Genomic DNA, 18255 nt, shown 5'->3' with positions numbered 1-18255 from the left:
CGAGCATGCGCACGAGCATGCGCACGAGCATGCGCACGAGCATGCGCGCACGCATGAGCACGTGCAAAGATGAATCTCCTTTTTAAGAGAAGGGAAGAAGAGTGAAAGGAAAGGGTTGTAAGCACGTCTGTGATTATTCTGTTCTCATTCCTGCTGCTGGGAAAGCCTCCCCTCAGGTTCACAGTCACCCCCATGCCAGGCGACCACTCATGCATTCTGGCTCTAGACGATCTTTCTTCTTTAGAATGAAGAGCTGTACAGTCTCGGTCAAAGAAGAGTCCCGATGTTCATCCTGCTCAAAGAAGAAAGGTGAGACTCCGGGAGAGCTGGTGATTCAGAGCCTGGCGCAAAACGCAAGGTCCTAAGTAGTTTCTATCCAGGAAAAAGAAAACTCCGTAGTCAAGACAAGGAATAGAATCTAAGTAAGATTGTTTTTAAACTGAAGTTATTCATACTGGCTCACCACCAGGTGCACATCCTGTTGTGCTGCTGAACCTGTAGCAGAGGCAGCTTAAGTTAGATTTGGGGCCAGACGTGATGGCATAGGCCTTGGAGCGTAGTAAGCACTCAAGAATAAAATAATAAAATAAAAACTCAAACAACAAAGTTCAATCTCATTTTTTTTAAAAAGGTTTTGCTTTTGTTTGTTTTTATATTTTGTGTTTTGTTTTTGTTTCCAGACAGGGTCTCACTTTGTAGCTTTACCCAGGAACTCACTGTGTAAACCAGGCTAGCCTCAAATTCACAGATCCATCTATCTCTGCCTTCTGTGTGGTGGGGTTAAGGGTGCATGCTACTATGCCCAGCCCTAAAATAAATTTTTAATCTTACTTTTTAAGTGTGTGTATACATGCGCATGTGTGTGTGTGTGTTTATGTGTGTGTGAGTGGAGTGTGTGTGCGCACATGCACACATGCCCACACATAGGAATCCAGTGCCCACAGGGGCCATCAGATTCCTTGGGGCTGAAATTACAATCAGCTGTGGGCTGCCTGATACACATGCTGAGAACTGGACCAGGGTCCTCTGAAAGAGCACAGGCACTCCTAACTCCTGAACCATCGCTCCAACCACCTGCTTGCTTCTTTCTGAGACAGAGCCTTACTATGTAGTCCAGTGGGGAGGGGATGTCATAAATCCAGTCTCCATTCTCCTGCCTCAGCCTCCCGAGTGCTGAGATTTCAGTTATGGACCACCTCACCTGGCTTAAAGGGATCTTGTATAGAGGACTGCGTGACTCTACTTATATTCAGATTTTGGCACAAATCCTTTTTATGATCACACATGAAGAAAATCACCACGTTCACACGCTTAGCATTTACTCTGAAAGCATTCCCTGAATCTCTGTCTTAGAATCAAGGAGACATGTGAGAGGTTTAGTAAATGCCCAGGCACCTCCCTGTTGCCCTCGGCTCTGTGATGCAGAGCCATCCCCAGTGATTGTTGTTTTAACTACAGATAGACCAGTTATTTGTGTATGAGAGTGAATGAATACATGGTGCTTGTCCTTTGGAGTTTACATAACACAGTGTCCTCAGGGCTCATCTGGTTTTCTTTCTGTGTGTGAGCAGCATTACATTGCTTGCACATGGCATATCTGCTCTTTATCTGTGTGTCTGTTGACAGGTCCTTGTGCTGATTCCTCTCTTAGCTAGTGAGACTGTGTGCTTTAAACATGGGCGTTTGGGTATCTCTTTGTATCTTGACTTTGTTTCTTTGGCTATATACCCAGAAGCGGGGTAGCTGGATCTCATCCTGTAGCTTTTTGAAGAATTTCTATACTGTTTCCATACAGGCTAATAGTAGTGCCTCCGCATGACTGTCTGTGTGACTTTTCTCTTTCTCCACAGGCTCCCCATAATCTGTCATTTGTCCTTTTGATTACAGCTGTTTTAACTGGGACAGAGGGGTACCTGTTGTTTGGATTTGCTTTTCCCTGTGGGGGCCATTTGTATTTCTTCTTTTGTCTTAGTGAAGGTTTCTGTTGCTACAGTGAAATTGCATGACCAAGAAGCAAGCTGGGGAAGAAGTGGGTTTATTTGGCTTACACTTCCACATTGTAGCCCATCACCGAAGGAAGCCAGGACAGGAAGTCAAGCAGGCTTGGAACCTGGAGGCAGGAGCTGCTGCAGAGGCCATGGAGGGGTGCTGCTTACTGGCTTACTCCTGTGGCTTGCTCCTTATCTTTCTGTTCTTTACCTTTTTGTTTGTTTGTTTGTTTTCTCTCCTTGAGACAGGGTTTCTCTGTGTAGCCCTGGATTTTGTGGAACTCCCTCTGTAGACCAGGCTGGCCTCAAACTCAGAGATCCACCTGCCTCTGCCTCCCGAGTGCTGGGATTAAAGGCATGCGCCACCACTACCCTGCTTTCTTATAGAACCCAGGACAACTGGCCCAGGGATAGCCTCATCCACAATGAGCTGGTCCCTCCTCCATCAATCACTAATTTAAAAAAAAAAATCTTACATGCCTGCCTACAGCCCAGTCTTATGGAGGCATTGTCTTAGTTAGGGTTCCCGCCTCTCCGATGATTTTAGCTTGTGTCAGGTTGACAAAAACTGTCAGCACAGGTGGAGACTCTTTGGATGGTTTGCTCCTTGTTAACTTTGTACATTCTTTATGTATGCTGGATACTAACCCCCTGCCAGACGAGTCACCATCAATAGTCTCTCCTAGCTCCTGGGTTGTGTTTTCCTTTGTCGACCGTTGTTCCCTGTGCTGTGGACAAGATTTGAACCAAGGTGGCTGTTGTGTTCTCTGCTTTGGGGATCGATCTAGGAAAAGATTCCCTGTCCCAGCATCTGAGATATCTGCTGTGTTTCCTATATTAGTGGCTTCAGAAGTCTGAGTCCTACTCTGGGGTCTGCACACACTTTTCACTGGCTGCTGTGCATGCAGGGAGCCAGAGGGGGGGATGTGGGGGGAGGGGGAGGGGGCGGGGCTTAGGTTCAGTTCTGCACATGGACGGAATCTGGCTCTTCCAGAACTGTTTGTCGATGAAGCTGTCGTTTCTCAAACACAGGTTTTCACAACAGTGTTGAGAACCAGTCAGCTGTAGACGTCTGGGCTTCTTTCTGGGTTTCCGATCTGTTCTGTTGGTCTGTGTATTCCTGTGTGCCATCACCATGCTGTTGCTACCATGACTCAGTGCCATATTTTGAAGCCAGACACCTCCAGCTTTGCTCTTGGCCTCCTTTGCCCTTCCATGTGAATTTTTAGGTTTATTTTTTTCCAGTTCTGTTAAGAATGCCATCGGCATTCTGATGGGGATTGCATTGAATCTGCAGGCTGCTTTGAATCGAGCCAAAAGAACAAAGTTGGAGCTATTCCGATTTGGGGTGGGTTTTGTCCTTGCTTTTCTAAGATGTCATTGTGTTGTGCATTTGAATTCTGTCTTCTTGACCTTATTGTTTTTATGTAAACACTCATTGCTATAAACTTCCTTCTTAGTCCTTTTTGCTCTATGCCAAGGTTTTGGCCTGCTGTGTGTGTGTGTATGTGTGTATTATATATATATATATAATTTTAAGGTATTTCTAAGTTATCATAGTAAGTCCTGGGTATCTCTGTGGCATCTTCATAGTGCGTATGAAGCCTCCTCCTCCTCGAGCTCCTCCGAACCCCAGGCTCCGTCCTGCCTTCCGTCAGCCCTCTTCTGCTGTCTCATCACAGGTACATTGTGTTCTCATTTCTATTTGTTTCCAGAACATTTTAAATTTTTGGAGTGAAAGAGCACAGTCCCACCTCCTGTAGGCACACAGGTTTTATCCAGTTCTTCTCCTTACAGGGTTACTGGCTCATTCCACTGCAGCCAGCAAAGATTCAGGACAGGATTTGATTTTGCATAAACTTGTTAAGACTGGCTCCGTGGACTGACACACAGTTCATCCAGAGACAGTTCCATGAAGGTCATGAACTTGACTGGCACAGAGGCTCAGAGGCTGAGCGCTGGAGCCGCCTCTGAGTTTAGTCCTCAGCTGAGCTCCGTGACCTTAGCCTTCCCTTGTTTCCAAAGCCGAGCGGAGATGGTTAGAGCATCTCACAGGACGGTCGAGGAGACTGGACGAGTTATGCGTTTGCAGCACTGTCTGGTCCATCTCACTCTCATCTCCTCACTGCTGCTAGCTGTAGCCTCTGGGACAACCCACATCCTTTTCTGTTCACAACACCATTTTGTTAAAAGAAGACTTATTGCTGAGGACCAGCCAGATGGTGCGGTGGGTAAAGGCATTTGCCACGTAAGCCTGGCGACCTGAGTCTAATCCCACATGAAGGCGGAAGAAGAGAACAAGTTCTCAGAGTTGTCCCCCGAGCTCCACATTGCAGGCCTTGGTGCATGTGACCCACACATATCAGACACTCAGTAACAGTGATAATGGAACCTTCTGTGCTATCGGCCTTTCTGAGTAGTGCCAGTGGCTGTTCTGGTTTTCTGCAAGGCCAGTCACAAATGAGCATTTTAAATAACCTGTGTCAGGTTTTTCCGCTGCTCTTTAACCTCTATGTCACTTTTTATAAGGCTTGTGGCGTGTGTGCACCGTGCGTCTTCTGAGCCTGCCCAGTAGCTCTTTGTTCCCATAAACCTTCCTGTTATTTGAACATACAATTTCTTTTCCTTTTTTATTTTGGTGGGCCAGTTTGACAAGCTGCTTCATGGGAATTAATTGTTTGGAATTTTTCTACAAAGTATCTCCTCCTTCCTCCTCCTCCTCCTCCTCCTCCTCCTCCTCCTCCTCCTCCTCCTTCTTCTTCTTCTTCTCTCTCCCTCTCTCTCCATATATATATATATATGTGTGTGTGTGTGTGTGTGTGTGTGCATGTGCCTGTGTCTGTGTGTGTCTGTGTGTGTTTCCAGTTGCTCACCAAATATCTGTGGTCCTACTATGACCATATATGTTTAGTAATCGTCGTCATAACCAACAGTAAGAGATTGTGAGTTTTTTCATAATAGACAGACAGAATGGTATAGGTCTATAATTACTTAGGAGGCTGAGCAATAGTATCAGGGAATAGAGGATAGCCTGGTATGCATAGGGATCTGATTAGAGGCTAGCCTGGGCTTCAGAATACATTTGTCTCAAAAAAAAAGGGAAGAAAGAAAAAAGAAAAGGAAAAAGCAGAGAAAGGGAGGAAAAGGAAGGAGGAGGAAGAAGGTGAAGGAGAAAAGGAAGAGAGAGGAAAAAAAAGGAGGAAGAGGGAAAAGGAGGAGGAGGAGGGGTGTAACATCAGTATCCACAGGGACCTAAGTGTATTGCTATGATTTTTCATTAGACCATAGAAAATTCCATACCGTCCATTGCACTGGATACTTGAGACGCTAGTCTCCGAATGTTATCGACATGGAGAAAGAGACAGACAGAGGGAAAGCAGCGGTCCTCTTACCTGCCTTGTGGCTATGGGACGGTTGCATCCATACGTCGTCCCTCAGCAGAGTGGCAAGATCAACGTGAGACCGGCTGAGTTCATAACCCGCTTCGCAGTGAACGGGAAATTCGTCTACGGCGACCAGAGGTAAACACTCAATGCATCGCGGCCCAGAGGCCACTGGGGCAGTGGAGCATGGCTTGGTAGCTCTGCCGCAGTTTTCTCCTAATTAGGGCTCGAGAAGAGGAAGTATAATTTAATTGAATAGTGAGATGGTGATGGTGGTGATTTTGGTAAGGCTGGAGGGCAAACCTAGGAAACCTAGCAGTGGTGCTGAGTCTGCCCGCTCCATGGCTGCGGGGTGGTCGGTGTCGGAGGTTCCCTGTACAGGCATCACCAGGACGTCATGGGGCCTCATCTGGGGTCCTGTTTTCAGTCTGTCTGTGGATGAGGAGAATCAGGGCAGGCCATAGGAGCCCAGGCTAGCTCTTTCCCCAGGCTGCTTCCCTGCAGTCTCACTTGTGCTGGACCTGCAGCCATTCTGGAAGGCATCACCATCAGCAACTGCCATGATGTTTTTCTGTTTCAAAACCAGGGCAACGGCAATTTTAGGATACCTGCCTCAGGAACTTTTGGGAACTTTGTGTTATGAGTATTTTCATCAGAATGACCACAGTAATCTGACTAACAAGCACAAAGCAGGTAGGTAATTCTTTGAATGACATGCTTTGAGGGTAATTTAAAAATGACGACTTCAGCAAGGTGTGATGAATCACACTAAAAAATCTCAGTGTTTGAGAGGTGGCAGTAGAGGATCAGGAGTTGGAGGCTAGCCTGGGCGACATAGCTAATCCTTGTCTAAATAAAGAATATCTCAATATCTCATTGCTTTTGAAATCCAAATCTTGAGTTGATTTTCAGGCCCCTGGTCTGGGTTTGGTGTTTGGTTTTGGTCTGGGTTTCAGTATGGCCCCCTGGCTGGCCTGGAACTGGCATACACCCTCTCCAGCCATCTGGTGATGGAGTTACAGTCATGAGCCACCACTCCCAGTTTGAAGACTTTGGTTGTGCAGGCTACGTTGATGACTGCAGCTTTTCCTGTGAAATTCTGCAGAGTAAGGAAAAAATAGACTCGAACAGATTCAGAGTAAAGGATGGCTCCTTTGTAACTCTGAAGAGCAAGTGGTTCAGCTTCACCAACCCTTGGACCAAAGAGCTGGAGTACATCATGTCTGTCAACACTCTGGTTCTGTGAGTAGTTTTCTGTGCCCTTAAGACCTCTGACCCAATTTCAAATGTGTATCTCTGCTTCTCTTCAGACGCCTTTAACACTGCATGGTTCTCTGTCTATATGACAGCTCAGTTTCTCAGGGGATGGGGCACAGACGCCAGGTCTATGTGGGCTAATTCCACATCCGTCCCTAGATGAGGTCTGCATTAGTTACAGCCCCTGGTACAATGTAAAGTCATGGGAGTGGTTGTTGTTCCAGGTCATTAAGGAATAGCAACAGGGAATAAGCCTCTGTGTTTGGGGAAGATGCAGGGTTTCCCCACAGGTATTTTCAGTCCACAGCTGGTGATTCCATAGAGCAGAACTTGAGGCTGCAGCAGCCAGCGGTCTGAGAACTTCCTTCACTCACCGTTGACATTAGTTGTTCAGATTAACCTGAATGTTGGCCTTTTGTAATCTACCCCTTCCTGCTTGGTATAATGGCTGGTGGTCGTGGTGGCAAAGGTGGGCCGTGCCATGCATACCTGTGTTCTCAGCACTCAAGAGGTAGAGGTAGGAGGATGAGAAATTCAAAGACATTTTGGCTACATAGGGAGTTTGTGGCGAGCCTAGACTACGTGAAACCTTGTCTCAGAAAAAAAAAAAAAACAGAAAGGCAAAGAAAGGAAGAGAGAAAGAGAGAAAGAGAGAAAGAGAGAAAGAAGGAAAGAGAAAATGAAGAGGAAAAGGAGAAGAAAGAGGAGGAGGAACGAGGAGGAAGAAGAGGAAGAGGAAGGAGGAAGAAGAGAAGGAGGAGGTAGATGGAATATAGCACAGTGGTAGAGTACTTGGTTAACATGTACACGACCCTTGGTTCAGTCCCCAGCATTGGTAGGGAGAAGTCTGGGCACATACATTTAATGTCAGTACTTAGGATAAAAGGCAGGCAGTTCTCTGAGTTTGAGGTAAACTTGGTCTTTGTAACATGTTCCAAGAGAGTCAGGAGAGACCTTGTCTTGAAACAAACATAAAACGAAAAAAGAAACAATGTATTTGCTGTGCCTCTGTACCACAAGAACTTGCCCAGTACAGCCTAGAGTGAACAGAAATCCACCATTGTCCTCGGGGGATGCTCGCCTCTAGGCTGGCGTTCACTGCCTGTTCAGTCTGGCCTGAGCTTTGTTGCCCTGCTAAGTTTTTAAGTAGGTGTAAGGTTTTATCAAACCAGCTCCATTTGCTTGTCTGATGCTTAGTTTACAGAATACTAGGAGGCAGGTACCGCCTGTGTGCCCTGTCAGCCATTCTGATACAGCTGTGGACCTTCCCACTAGGTGAACTGTCGATGTGGGAATGAGACCAGTGGGGCATTTGTCACAGAGCCCGATCTTAGCTGACGTGAACAATAAAATATAAATGAGTGGAAATTTGGCAAATCAAATACTTGGAGCCAGTATTTGATTTGGCAAACCATTTGCATTAACAGATTTCCTGCCCCTCAGGGAATGTCATGTGCTTTTCTGACCTCCAGGGGGCACAACGAGACCAGGTTATCCTTGCTTCAGGGCGGCAGCAGCCAGTCCTCAGAAGGTAAGCGGGAGCTTCAGGTTAGGGATTATAACTCACATGCATCATCTGGTATGGCTTCTATGGAGATATGTTTTTCTGTCTAAAAAAGGAGAAAATTTCCAGGGGAAGTTAGAAACATTTTGAAATGTTTGGACAGGCTCCAGGCACTTGGCTATAAGGACATAGGGGCAGGAGAGGTGGCTCAGGAAATCCAGGCACTTGTTGTGTACAGAGAGTGACCTGAATTCAGTCCCCAAAACACACATCAAGGTGGAAGGAAAGGACTGACATCACAATGTGTCTTCTCTCCTCCACCACCACACACCTACATCATATATACATCACACAAACATATATCATATACATGCAGACTATATATACATACACACATGTATATCAAACATACACATATCGTACACATGCGTATCATATACACATACACACATCATACACACAGCATAAATACATATATCATACACACATACACACATATCCGTCATACATATCAAAACACATACACATCTTACATATCATACATACATACATATATCATGTACACATACCAAAACACACATACATCATGCACATCAAAACACACATACACACCAACACACACATCATACACACACGTAAACATAAACACACATAGACATACATATAAACACATATATCATACATGTAAACACATGCACATATATACACACACACATATACACACCACACATATCATATATACATACCATACATGCGCATACACTAAAATCTAAGGGCCTGTGAGGTGGCTCAGCAGGTAAAGGTGTTCGCCTCCAAACTGACATCCTGAGTTCAATCTCCAGTAGGAGAGGTGGGAGAGGACAGGCTTCCCCACACGGTCCTTTGACCTCCACGTGTGTGGTGTAGCATGCAGGCAGCCACATACATCATTCACACACACAATAATGAACAAGAGACCCAGTTCAGAAGGCACACAGGAAACTTCCAGGAACAATAGTCCCTTGAGGTGCTAGAGCACTCAGTTCCTGTCTCCATGTAGTATAACCACATACAAGTTGCTGCTTACCTGACTGGTTCCCCACTGGACAGAGTTCCCTGTAATCAGACTGGTGTTGTCACATGGTCTCCCTCCAGCCTTATCCACGGCGTTCATGGCTTACCGTTAGACAAATGACAGACTATCACAAAGGACCTGTTTTTCCATGTCAGGGTTTTTTTTTTTTTTAACCACAGGGATGTGCTTATATTTTATATGCAAAATGTATTTTTTAAAGTATCTGAATATGGTGGTGACATATGCATGTAATCCCAGCACTTAGGAGGTAGAGTCAGGAAGATTAGGAGTAAGAGGCCGGCCTCAGCTACTTTTAAGACACTATCTAAACAAAACAAAGCAAAACCAGGAGGCAGAAACAAACAGGCAAGTCTCTGAGTTTGAGGCCAGCCTTGTCTACAGAGTGAGTTCCAAGACAGCCAGGATTGACAGAAAAACCCTGTTCTGAAGAAAACAAAAAGTAAAAACAGTCAGACAAACAAACTCCTGGGGCTGGAGAGATGGCTCAGGGGTTCAGAGCACTGGCTGCTTTTGGAGAGGAGCTGAGTTTGGTTCTCAACATATCTCGGTTCATAGTTGCCTGTAACTCCAGATGATTCCATGCTCCTTTCTGACCTTCATGGGCACTGTATGCATTAGATGCACCTACCTACATACAAGCAAGCACTCATACACATAAAACAAAATAAACATAAACAACAACACAAAAGGAACTATGAAATATGAAGTGGTGTTTCCCTGACTTTGGTGTAAGGGTCAAAAAGGAAGAGACCATGCTGAAGGTCATGGGTCATGCTGAAGGTCATGGATCATAGCTGTGCCCTTGGTGACTCTGTGCACATCTGTAGTCACTGCTCACAGTGTCTCAAACATTGGGAATTGTGGAATGAAAGGTCACATGTTTTCTGATATTTTAAGGTGTGACTCTTCTATTTCTTTTCAGGAGAAAACTAGGAAATTATCTGAGTAGAAAGAAAGCCACAAACTAAGTCTGTGTACTCTTTAACGCCCTCCACTGAGTTTCTTCCTGTGCTGTTGCCTAGACTCATTTAGACAATCCTGCAGCAGTGTGCCGGGCATATCCACAGGGACCGTCCTTGGTGCTGGGAGTATTGGAACAGATCTTGCAAATGAGGTTCTGAATTTACAGAGGTAAAATTTTATTACTACAAATATTCTCGTATAAATGGCTGCTGTAGTTAAACCAGCATATAGATCAGTCATTCTCCTACTTGTGTGTGTATGCGTGTGCATGTGAGTGTTCATGTGTGTATGTGTGTGTAAGTGTACCAGTAGGCAGTAGGACAGGACCAGGGTAGCTGGGTATGTGCCTATGAGGGGCTTGCTTACAGGGGCAGAGGCATCAGATCTTCAGGAGCTGGAGTTGCAAGCAGTTGCCACCCAGGTAAGGACTTTTATAATATTATTTTTGACAAGTTATTTCTAGACATCATATGAAGTCCAGAATTCAGGAAGAAAAATTGATAGTTGCATAAAAGTTCAAAATTGAAGCATAAGCTTCAGTGTTATAATAAAGTTAAAATAAATGAACATAAACCAGAAAGTGTGTGCTTTGTATAGTAACCATCTTTAACATATAAAGAACTTTTTATCATAAATATGTTGAATTTTATATATTTATACTTTAAACTTCATGTAAAGCATAAAGAAGAGTTATTGAATAATTTTGTAGGTGGCCAGAGAGTCGACTCAGCAGTTAAGGGCACTTGTTGGTCTTGTTGAAAAGCTATCTTAAGTTCCCAGCACCCCACAAGGGCTTACAACTGTCTGTAACTCTAGTTCCAGGAAATACAACTCCTTCTCACTTCCAAAGGCATGTCATACATGTACATAGACATGCATGCAGGCAAACACTCATAGCCATAAAATTAAAATAAATAAAACAATTTCTTAGAATAACTGAATTGTTTTGATGCTAAATTGTGGACATGACAAATACAGAGAGAATGGCCAAGAAATGTTAGAAATTGTTCATTTCCACCCATATTTAAATGGATACACGCACAATTAAACAGCGGGTCTGGAACTTTTTCATCCAGGAGAGTCTGCAAGATTTGAAAGTTTGGTAATCCTCTGTGTTGAAGAGAGTGAAAAAACAGATCCCCAGTTCTTTAGAAAGTGTAAATTAGTGAAATAACTTTGGATGAAGATTAGACACAATGCATAAAAAAATACAAGGATAAACCAGGTGTGGTACACACCTGTCATCCCGTGGTGCTCAGGCAAGATGATGATCCTTCTGAGTGTGAGGCCAGCCTGGGCTACATTCAGAGACCTAATATAAAATAATATGTATTTAGGTGGGGCACAATAGTGCACCCCATTAATCTAAACACTTGAGAAATGGAGGCAGGAGGAGCTCTATGAGTTCAAAGATACCCTGATCTTCATAGTGAGGTCCAGGCCAGCCTGGGCTACATAGTTGACCTTGTCTCAAAAAAAAAATATATTTAATCTGAGTCTCAAAACAAGCTGTCATAGCCAACTGTGAAAGAATAAGACTGTGATGGCGGGCCACTGAAGAGGGTTTTAAATTACTAAGTGATTCCCTCCGATGGAGCCGTATACTAGAATACTTTGCAATGTACAGAGGGGCTGGCTCAGCAGTTAAGCGGGCTCAGGTTCAATTCCCAGCACCCACATGGCAGCTCACAACCATTCATTCTTCCAGTCCTGGGGTATCTGACACCCTCTTCAGGGCTCCAAAGGCACCAGGCATGCACACGGTGCATAGACATACATGCAAGGAAACACTCATGCACATCGATACATATTTACGGTATATAGAAAAGGTACCGAAATGGAGAAATAACAAAGAAAGATAGTCTGAGCGAGCCCACACCTTGTTTGTTCTGCATCTCGGCCTCAGCTGAGTTTCAGTTTCAAGTTCTTAATTTCCTCCCCTTGTAGCCAGGGGTCTGCTTGAGCATCTTACTTTTAAAAAATTATTACATCTTGTTTACTTATTTTGTGTATGTGCTTGTGTGTGGGTGAATGCATGCCACAGCATGCATGTGTGGGGGTCTGCATACACAGCTTACATGTGTGTGTCAGTGTATACACATCTTGCATGTGTGTGGGTGAGTGAATACACAGCTTGCATGTGTGTGTCAGTGCATACACAGTATGCATGTGTCAGTGCATGCACAGCTTGCATGTGTGTGTCAGTGCATACACAGTATGCATGTGTCAGTGCATGCACAGCTTGCATGTGTGTGTCAGTGCATACACAGTTTGCATGTGTGTGGGTGAGTGAATACACAGCTTGCATGTGTGTGGGTGAGTGAATACACAGCTTGCATGTGTGTGTATCAGTGCATACATAGCATACATGTGTGTGGCTGAGTGCACACCACAGCATGTGTGTGTGTGTGTGTGTGTGTGTAGTGTTTTTTAGCACTCCAGGGTCAAAAATAAGTCTGTCGTGTAAGAAGTCAGCTGGTCTGAGTACTGAATACCAAACATTCAGTCTGAGGATTCTTGCTGTTGTTTACCAGTGACTTATGATGCATCCAGAGGAGAGAATTCCTTTCTAGAATCCTGACTAAGGAATAAATATCTCTTGCCTCACTTCTCAGGTTACACTCTTCATCCCCAGAAGATGGAAACCCTTCAGAAGTGAGAGCTAATCACAGTATAAACTGTGGGAACACCCATGTGCTGGTGAGTGCAGCTAATGTTCCTTTTCATTGTCTCAGGCCAGTCTATAAAGATATGTGGACCTTTCTGCTGACTCAGCCATCTTAAGGGGCAGTGTAGGTCAGTGGTTACAGGAGACACTCTTAGAGGCACATGAAAGGGCTCCAGGGTGTGGCTCACAGACCTAGTCTTTGTAATGTTGGGTTCAGAATTTCAACTCTGCCTCAGTGTCCTTACTTGTAAGGCAGGTATGATAATAACACATCCCCTGGGTTAGGTGATGGAATATAAACCAAAAACATATTTTGAGATACAGTCCCATGTAGCCCAGGCTGACCCCAAACTCACTGTGTAGCTGAGGATTACCTTGAACTGATTTTTCTGCCTCCACCTCCACGTGCTGGGATCACAGGCATTCACCACCGTAACCACTTAAAACCAAAGCTCTCCAAATGGTGGCTGCCACACCCGCTAGGTGCTCAGAGAGCAAAGCGTTTACGATCATCACAGATTCTAACTTGGAGGCTTAGGAGTACTCATGTGGTTTGAAAGAGATTTAAATGGGCCATAGAATAGGTACCGGAGACCACTTGGTCAAACTGATAAACACAGCTAACTGAAATGTGTGTTGTATGTACAGTAATTACACCCTGGGCTGGTGGAGCTGGTGGGGCTGGTGTGGCTGGTGGGGCTGGTGTGGCTGGTGGGGCTGGTGGGGTTGGTGGGGCTGGTGTGGCTGGTGTGGCTGGTGGAGCTGGTGGGGCTGGTGGAGCTGGTGGGGCTGGTGGGGCTGGTGTGGATGGTGTGGCTGGTGTGGATGGTGTGGCTGGTGTGGATGGTGTGGCTGGTGGGGCTGGTGGAGCTGGTGTGGCTGGTGGGGCTGGTGGGGTTGGTGGGGCTGGTGGGGCACACTGCCATATAGAACCTTGGGAGGTGGAAACTGGTGAATTCAGGGCCCGCCAGGCATAAAGAGTAACCTCAAAGCTAGCTTAGGCAACTTAGTGAGACCCTGTCTCAAAATAAAAAGGTTTTAATGATTAAAAATATGTAAAGGATATATAGCTTAGTGGTAGATAGAGCTCTTGGCTGGCACATGGGAGGACCTGGGTTTGATCCCCATGTGGGGTCGGGGACACTAAGCCTGCTACTATCTGAAGACTGAAACGTGTGACAATCTATGTGGTGTACAGCAAACAGCATGAGGTGGCCAGTCAGCTCTGAGCATATAGGAGGAGGAGGAGGAAGATGAGGAGGATGAGGAGGAAGAGGACATGTGATCTGCGGAGCATGGGCCGGAAACCGCAAACATCACATGATATGGATAAAACTTGTATGGAGTTATAACATGTCTTCCTATCTTACTTATTCGTTTAGCAAATACAGCAATCTCATAGAAATGGACATATAAGCCATTGTAATAAAATCTTCTGGCCTCTATATGGATAGCTGTGGATACGGTCCACACGCACACACACAAACACACAAACACACACAGAGGCATGCACATACACTCAAATGGATCCAGGCTTTAGTGTTAGATGCCTTGGTTTGGAGTCTGGTGACGCTCTCAGCTTCAGAAACGGAACCCGGCTCTCTCGGCTTCAGAATCGGAAGCTGTGTGCGGATCGCGGGGTGTGCGGCACATGCGTACTCGTGCACAGCTGATGGAGGCACTGGTGCCAGCTGCTCTGACAGCACCCAGGGCTCTCACTGTGCTCAGGTAGGAGCCGTGCTGACCGCTCGGTCCTGTCTGTCTGTCCAGGAGTCCGCTAGGGAGCTCTTTGCAGTGAGTCCTTCCGAAACAGAAGGCCTGGGGGTTGCCAGGCAACAACAGAGCACTGAATCCGCCCATTCTCACGGACCACTACTTGGTTAAGTTGTCCCTGTCACCAGACACCGTGTACATTCCCAAAGTCTCTGTCTTCAACATTGTGTTCTTAAACACACACGACTTTTGAAGAAGCAGGTAGTTTTAAAAACAAGATTGTTTTTTTTCCATCAGGGAGTGCATTCCTGTAATCCCAACATTTAGAGTATTACTGTGAGTTCAAGGCTATCTTGGGCTACATAGTGAGCACTAGGCCAGCCAGGGCTAATAGAAAGACCCTGTCTCAAAAAGCCCCCTCCCAAAACACCCTCAGGATCTCCACACCTGGAATCCTAGCACAATGGTCAGCAGTCACTGTTTTTTATGATTTTTAATTTTTATGGTATGTGGAATGTTTTGTCTTACATGTATGCAGTCACCTCAGAAAGGTTATTGTCTCCCCTAGAACACGAGCCTCGGGTTATGAGCTGCCATGTGGGTGCTGGGAATCATACAGGGCTCCTCTGGAAGAGTTCTTAACTGCTGAGCTCTTTCTCCTGCCCTGTGTGTCACTCACTAAACCTGTCACAAAGGATCTGGTCATCAGTTGAGCCAGTTTTGGCTTTTTGGTAATTCAAATAAAGTTTTTAAAAGTATTTTCATCTAGGAAAAAAAGTCCATTCTCAAGAATTACCAAGAAACTAAAAAAGACTCATGCTAAACAATAAAATAAAATAAATAAGTAAAAGTATACGAGCCCTGGAGAGATGGCTCAACGGTTAGAACTTACTGCTCTTGCAGAGGACTCTGGTTCAGTTCCCAACATCCAGATGCTGGCTCATAACCATCTGTAACTCCAGTTTCAGGGTATCAAACCCCGGATCCAGGCCTCCTCAGTCACCAGGCACACGTGCAGTGCACATATATACATACAAACAACACACTCAGATATGTAAAATAAATAAATCTAAATCCTTTATTAAAGCATAAGATTTAATCACTCACTTACGACGTGACTACAGATGCAGTAGCTGGGCTCATGCCTGACTGCTCTGCTGTAGCAAATCCCAGTGCCACCGGAGTCACAGGGCTGGGGACCGAGCGAGCCCTCATCTCACCCAGGAACTGCCCTTTACTGTGTTTTAACCTTCTCTGTCCAAACTGTGTTGTATTTCAATCTCATCTCAGCTTCATCCCCTGCCTGTCCTAGAACTCACTCTGTAGACCAGGCTGGCCTTAAACTCAGAGATCTTCCTGCCTCTGTCTCTCAAGAGCTGGGATTAAAGGCCACCACTGCCCAGCTCTCATTTCCTTTTTCTTCTTAAAACAATTATTTATTTTATTGTTATATGAGTGCTCCATCTTCATGTACTCCTGCATGTCAGAAGAGGGCATCAGATCCCTGGTTCTGTGGTATCCATGGTTGCGAGCCACCGTGTGGTTGCTGGGAGTTAAACTCTGGGAGAGCAGACAGTGCCTTTAACCACTGAGCCATCTCTTTGCCTCATTTCCTTTGTCAATCTCTGGCTTCCCAGAGTTTCAGAATTTGTTGCTCTGTCTCGGGCTCCACTGGGGGGTCTTTCTTCGCAGCGTAGGCAGACAAATGTCTTCCCGGCTCCTGCATGCACAGCCTCCAACTCACAACTCTCTGGGAGTCTGCCCTCAGTCAGCAGTGTGATCTTCCACTAGGAAATACATATGCTCATTTAAAATATGTCAGGGCCCCGGAGAGATGGCTCAGTGATTAAGAGCACTAGCTGCTCTTCCAGAGGACCCAAGTTCAATTCCCAGCACCCACATGACACATCCTCTGGTACTGCATGTATATGACACACAGACACACATGTGGTTAAGACACACACACACATACAATAATATTTTAAAACCCAACTTCTGCAATTTAAGACATGTATTTCACCTTCCCTGACTCTACCTGATTTTAAAGACATGCGTTCTGAGTTCCTTCCTGTCGCTGTGATAAAGCAAGAAGCGGCTCAGAGGAGAAAGCTCACCGTTCCCAGTCACAGTCCACCACTGAGGAGAAGCTGTTAGTCAGAGCGGACAGAAATGATTCACACTCACTTGCTCAGCTTGCTTTTGCGTGCTCACACAGTTCAAGACACAGCCCGTGAAATGGTATCACCCACAGTCAGGGTGGCTCTTTTATAAAAATTCCTCACAGGTCCAGACAATCCCTCACAGAAACTCTCTTCCCGGGTTCTAGATTGCAGCAAGTTGACAATTAAAGCTAAGACTCGGGGCCGGAGAAACGTCTCAGTAGTTAAGAGCACTGACTGTTCTTCCTAAAGGATTTGGGTTCAATCTCCAGCACCCACGTGGCAGCTCACAACTGTCTGTAACTCCAATATTTGATGCCCTCATGCAGACATACATGAAGGCAAAACACCAATTCAGATAATAAAATAAAAAAGCTAAGCCTCACCTAGGCTTACCTCTTGTATTCCAGGTTGGGCTCAAACATGTATGAACTTCTGGTTCTCCCGCCTCATGCTGGGATTGGTGGTGTATACCACCATGCTTGGTTTATACAGTGCTGGGCATCAGACTCAGGGCTTCGTGCGTGGTAGGCAAACACTTCACTAACAGAACCTCGGACACTGCCATTGGCTTTGCTGTTCTTGACTACAGTTGTGCTTTTATATCTATTTTATGTGCAAGAGTGTTCTGGCCACATATATGTCTGTGCATCACACGCGTGTCTAGTGCCTACATCTAGAGACCAGGGAAGGGCACTAGATCCTCTCGAACTGGAGTTACAGATGGTTGTGATCCCCCAGCCACCATGCAGAGCCCCTGCAAGAGCAGCCAGTGCTCCTAACCTCTGAGCCATCTCTCCTGCCTCACTGACTACAGGTATTTATTGATGACCTCCCTATACTTACATAACCCCGTGTTTTAACTTACAGGTGACGGTGCCCAGCTGGGGTTTGATGCCCTGTGTGACAGCGACAGCACAGCCATGGCTGCGTTCATGAATTACTTCGAAGCAGAGGGGGGCCTGGGCGATCCCTGGGACTTGAGTGATATCCAGTGGACACTCTAGCATTTTGACTTTGAACTCTTAACATGAGAATCATTTTAGAGTGTTTCACTCTTGAGCACTGTATTGATACTTTTTAAATCTCTTATTAATAGTCTACCAATTTTTATATATCTACACTTTACTCTCACAGGGATGTGTGGAGTCAGACATTTTCCTCCAGAGTGAAACAGCCAAGTTTATCAATCTCTCTCTACATAGTAAGCAAGCAGCTTAGGGGTCAGGCTGCCATATTTTTGCTAAAATATTCTGACCAAAAACTGCTACCAATCACATTGTTAGGGTTTGTTTGTTTTTGGTATACTTTTGTTTTTGAGTTTGGGATTTTTGTTTTGTCTTGTTTTGTTTGTTTTTGTTTTTGTATTTCAAAACAGGGTTTCTCTATGTAGCCCTGGCTGTCCTGGAACTCACTCTGTAGACCAGGCTGGCCTTGAACTCAGAGATCCTCCTGCCTCTGCCTCCCAAGTGTTGAGATTAAAGCCATACATCACAATTCCCAGCTTAACTACAATCCCTGAAATCATGAGGCAATGAAAAATTA

General features: G+C 45.4%; 1 protein-coding gene across 1 annotated transcript in view; it reads left to right on the top strand.

The window, feature by feature from the left end:
• Arntl2 (aryl hydrocarbon receptor nuclear translocator like 2) overlaps positions 1-17717 on the top strand; it is a 44796-nt gene extending 27079 nt beyond the window's left edge. The window contains 10 exon segments of the mRNA XM_028757605.1: positions 245-309; positions 5270-5362; positions 5365-5509; positions 5958-6068; positions 6455-6613; positions 8101-8159; positions 10230-10338; positions 12786-12870; positions 14609-14717; positions 17581-17717. Of these exon segments, the coding sequence (XP_028613438.1) occupies positions 246-309; positions 5270-5362; positions 5365-5509; positions 5958-6068; positions 6455-6613; positions 8101-8159; positions 10230-10338; positions 12786-12870; positions 14609-14717; positions 17581-17717 (1071 nt within the window). The 5' untranslated portion in view covers position 245.
• Positions 17718-18255: the final 538 nt, after the last annotated feature.

Source organism: Grammomys surdaster, unplaced genomic scaffold (genome assembly GCF_004785775.1).
Source record: "Grammomys surdaster isolate TR1022 unplaced genomic scaffold, NIH_TR_1.0 126176, whole genome shotgun sequence".
Classification (NCBI taxonomy): domain Eukaryota; kingdom Metazoa; phylum Chordata; class Mammalia; order Rodentia; family Muridae; genus Grammomys; species Grammomys surdaster.
Note: the sequence above shows the minus strand (reverse complement) of the source record. Positions and strands in the feature narration are given on the sequence as shown.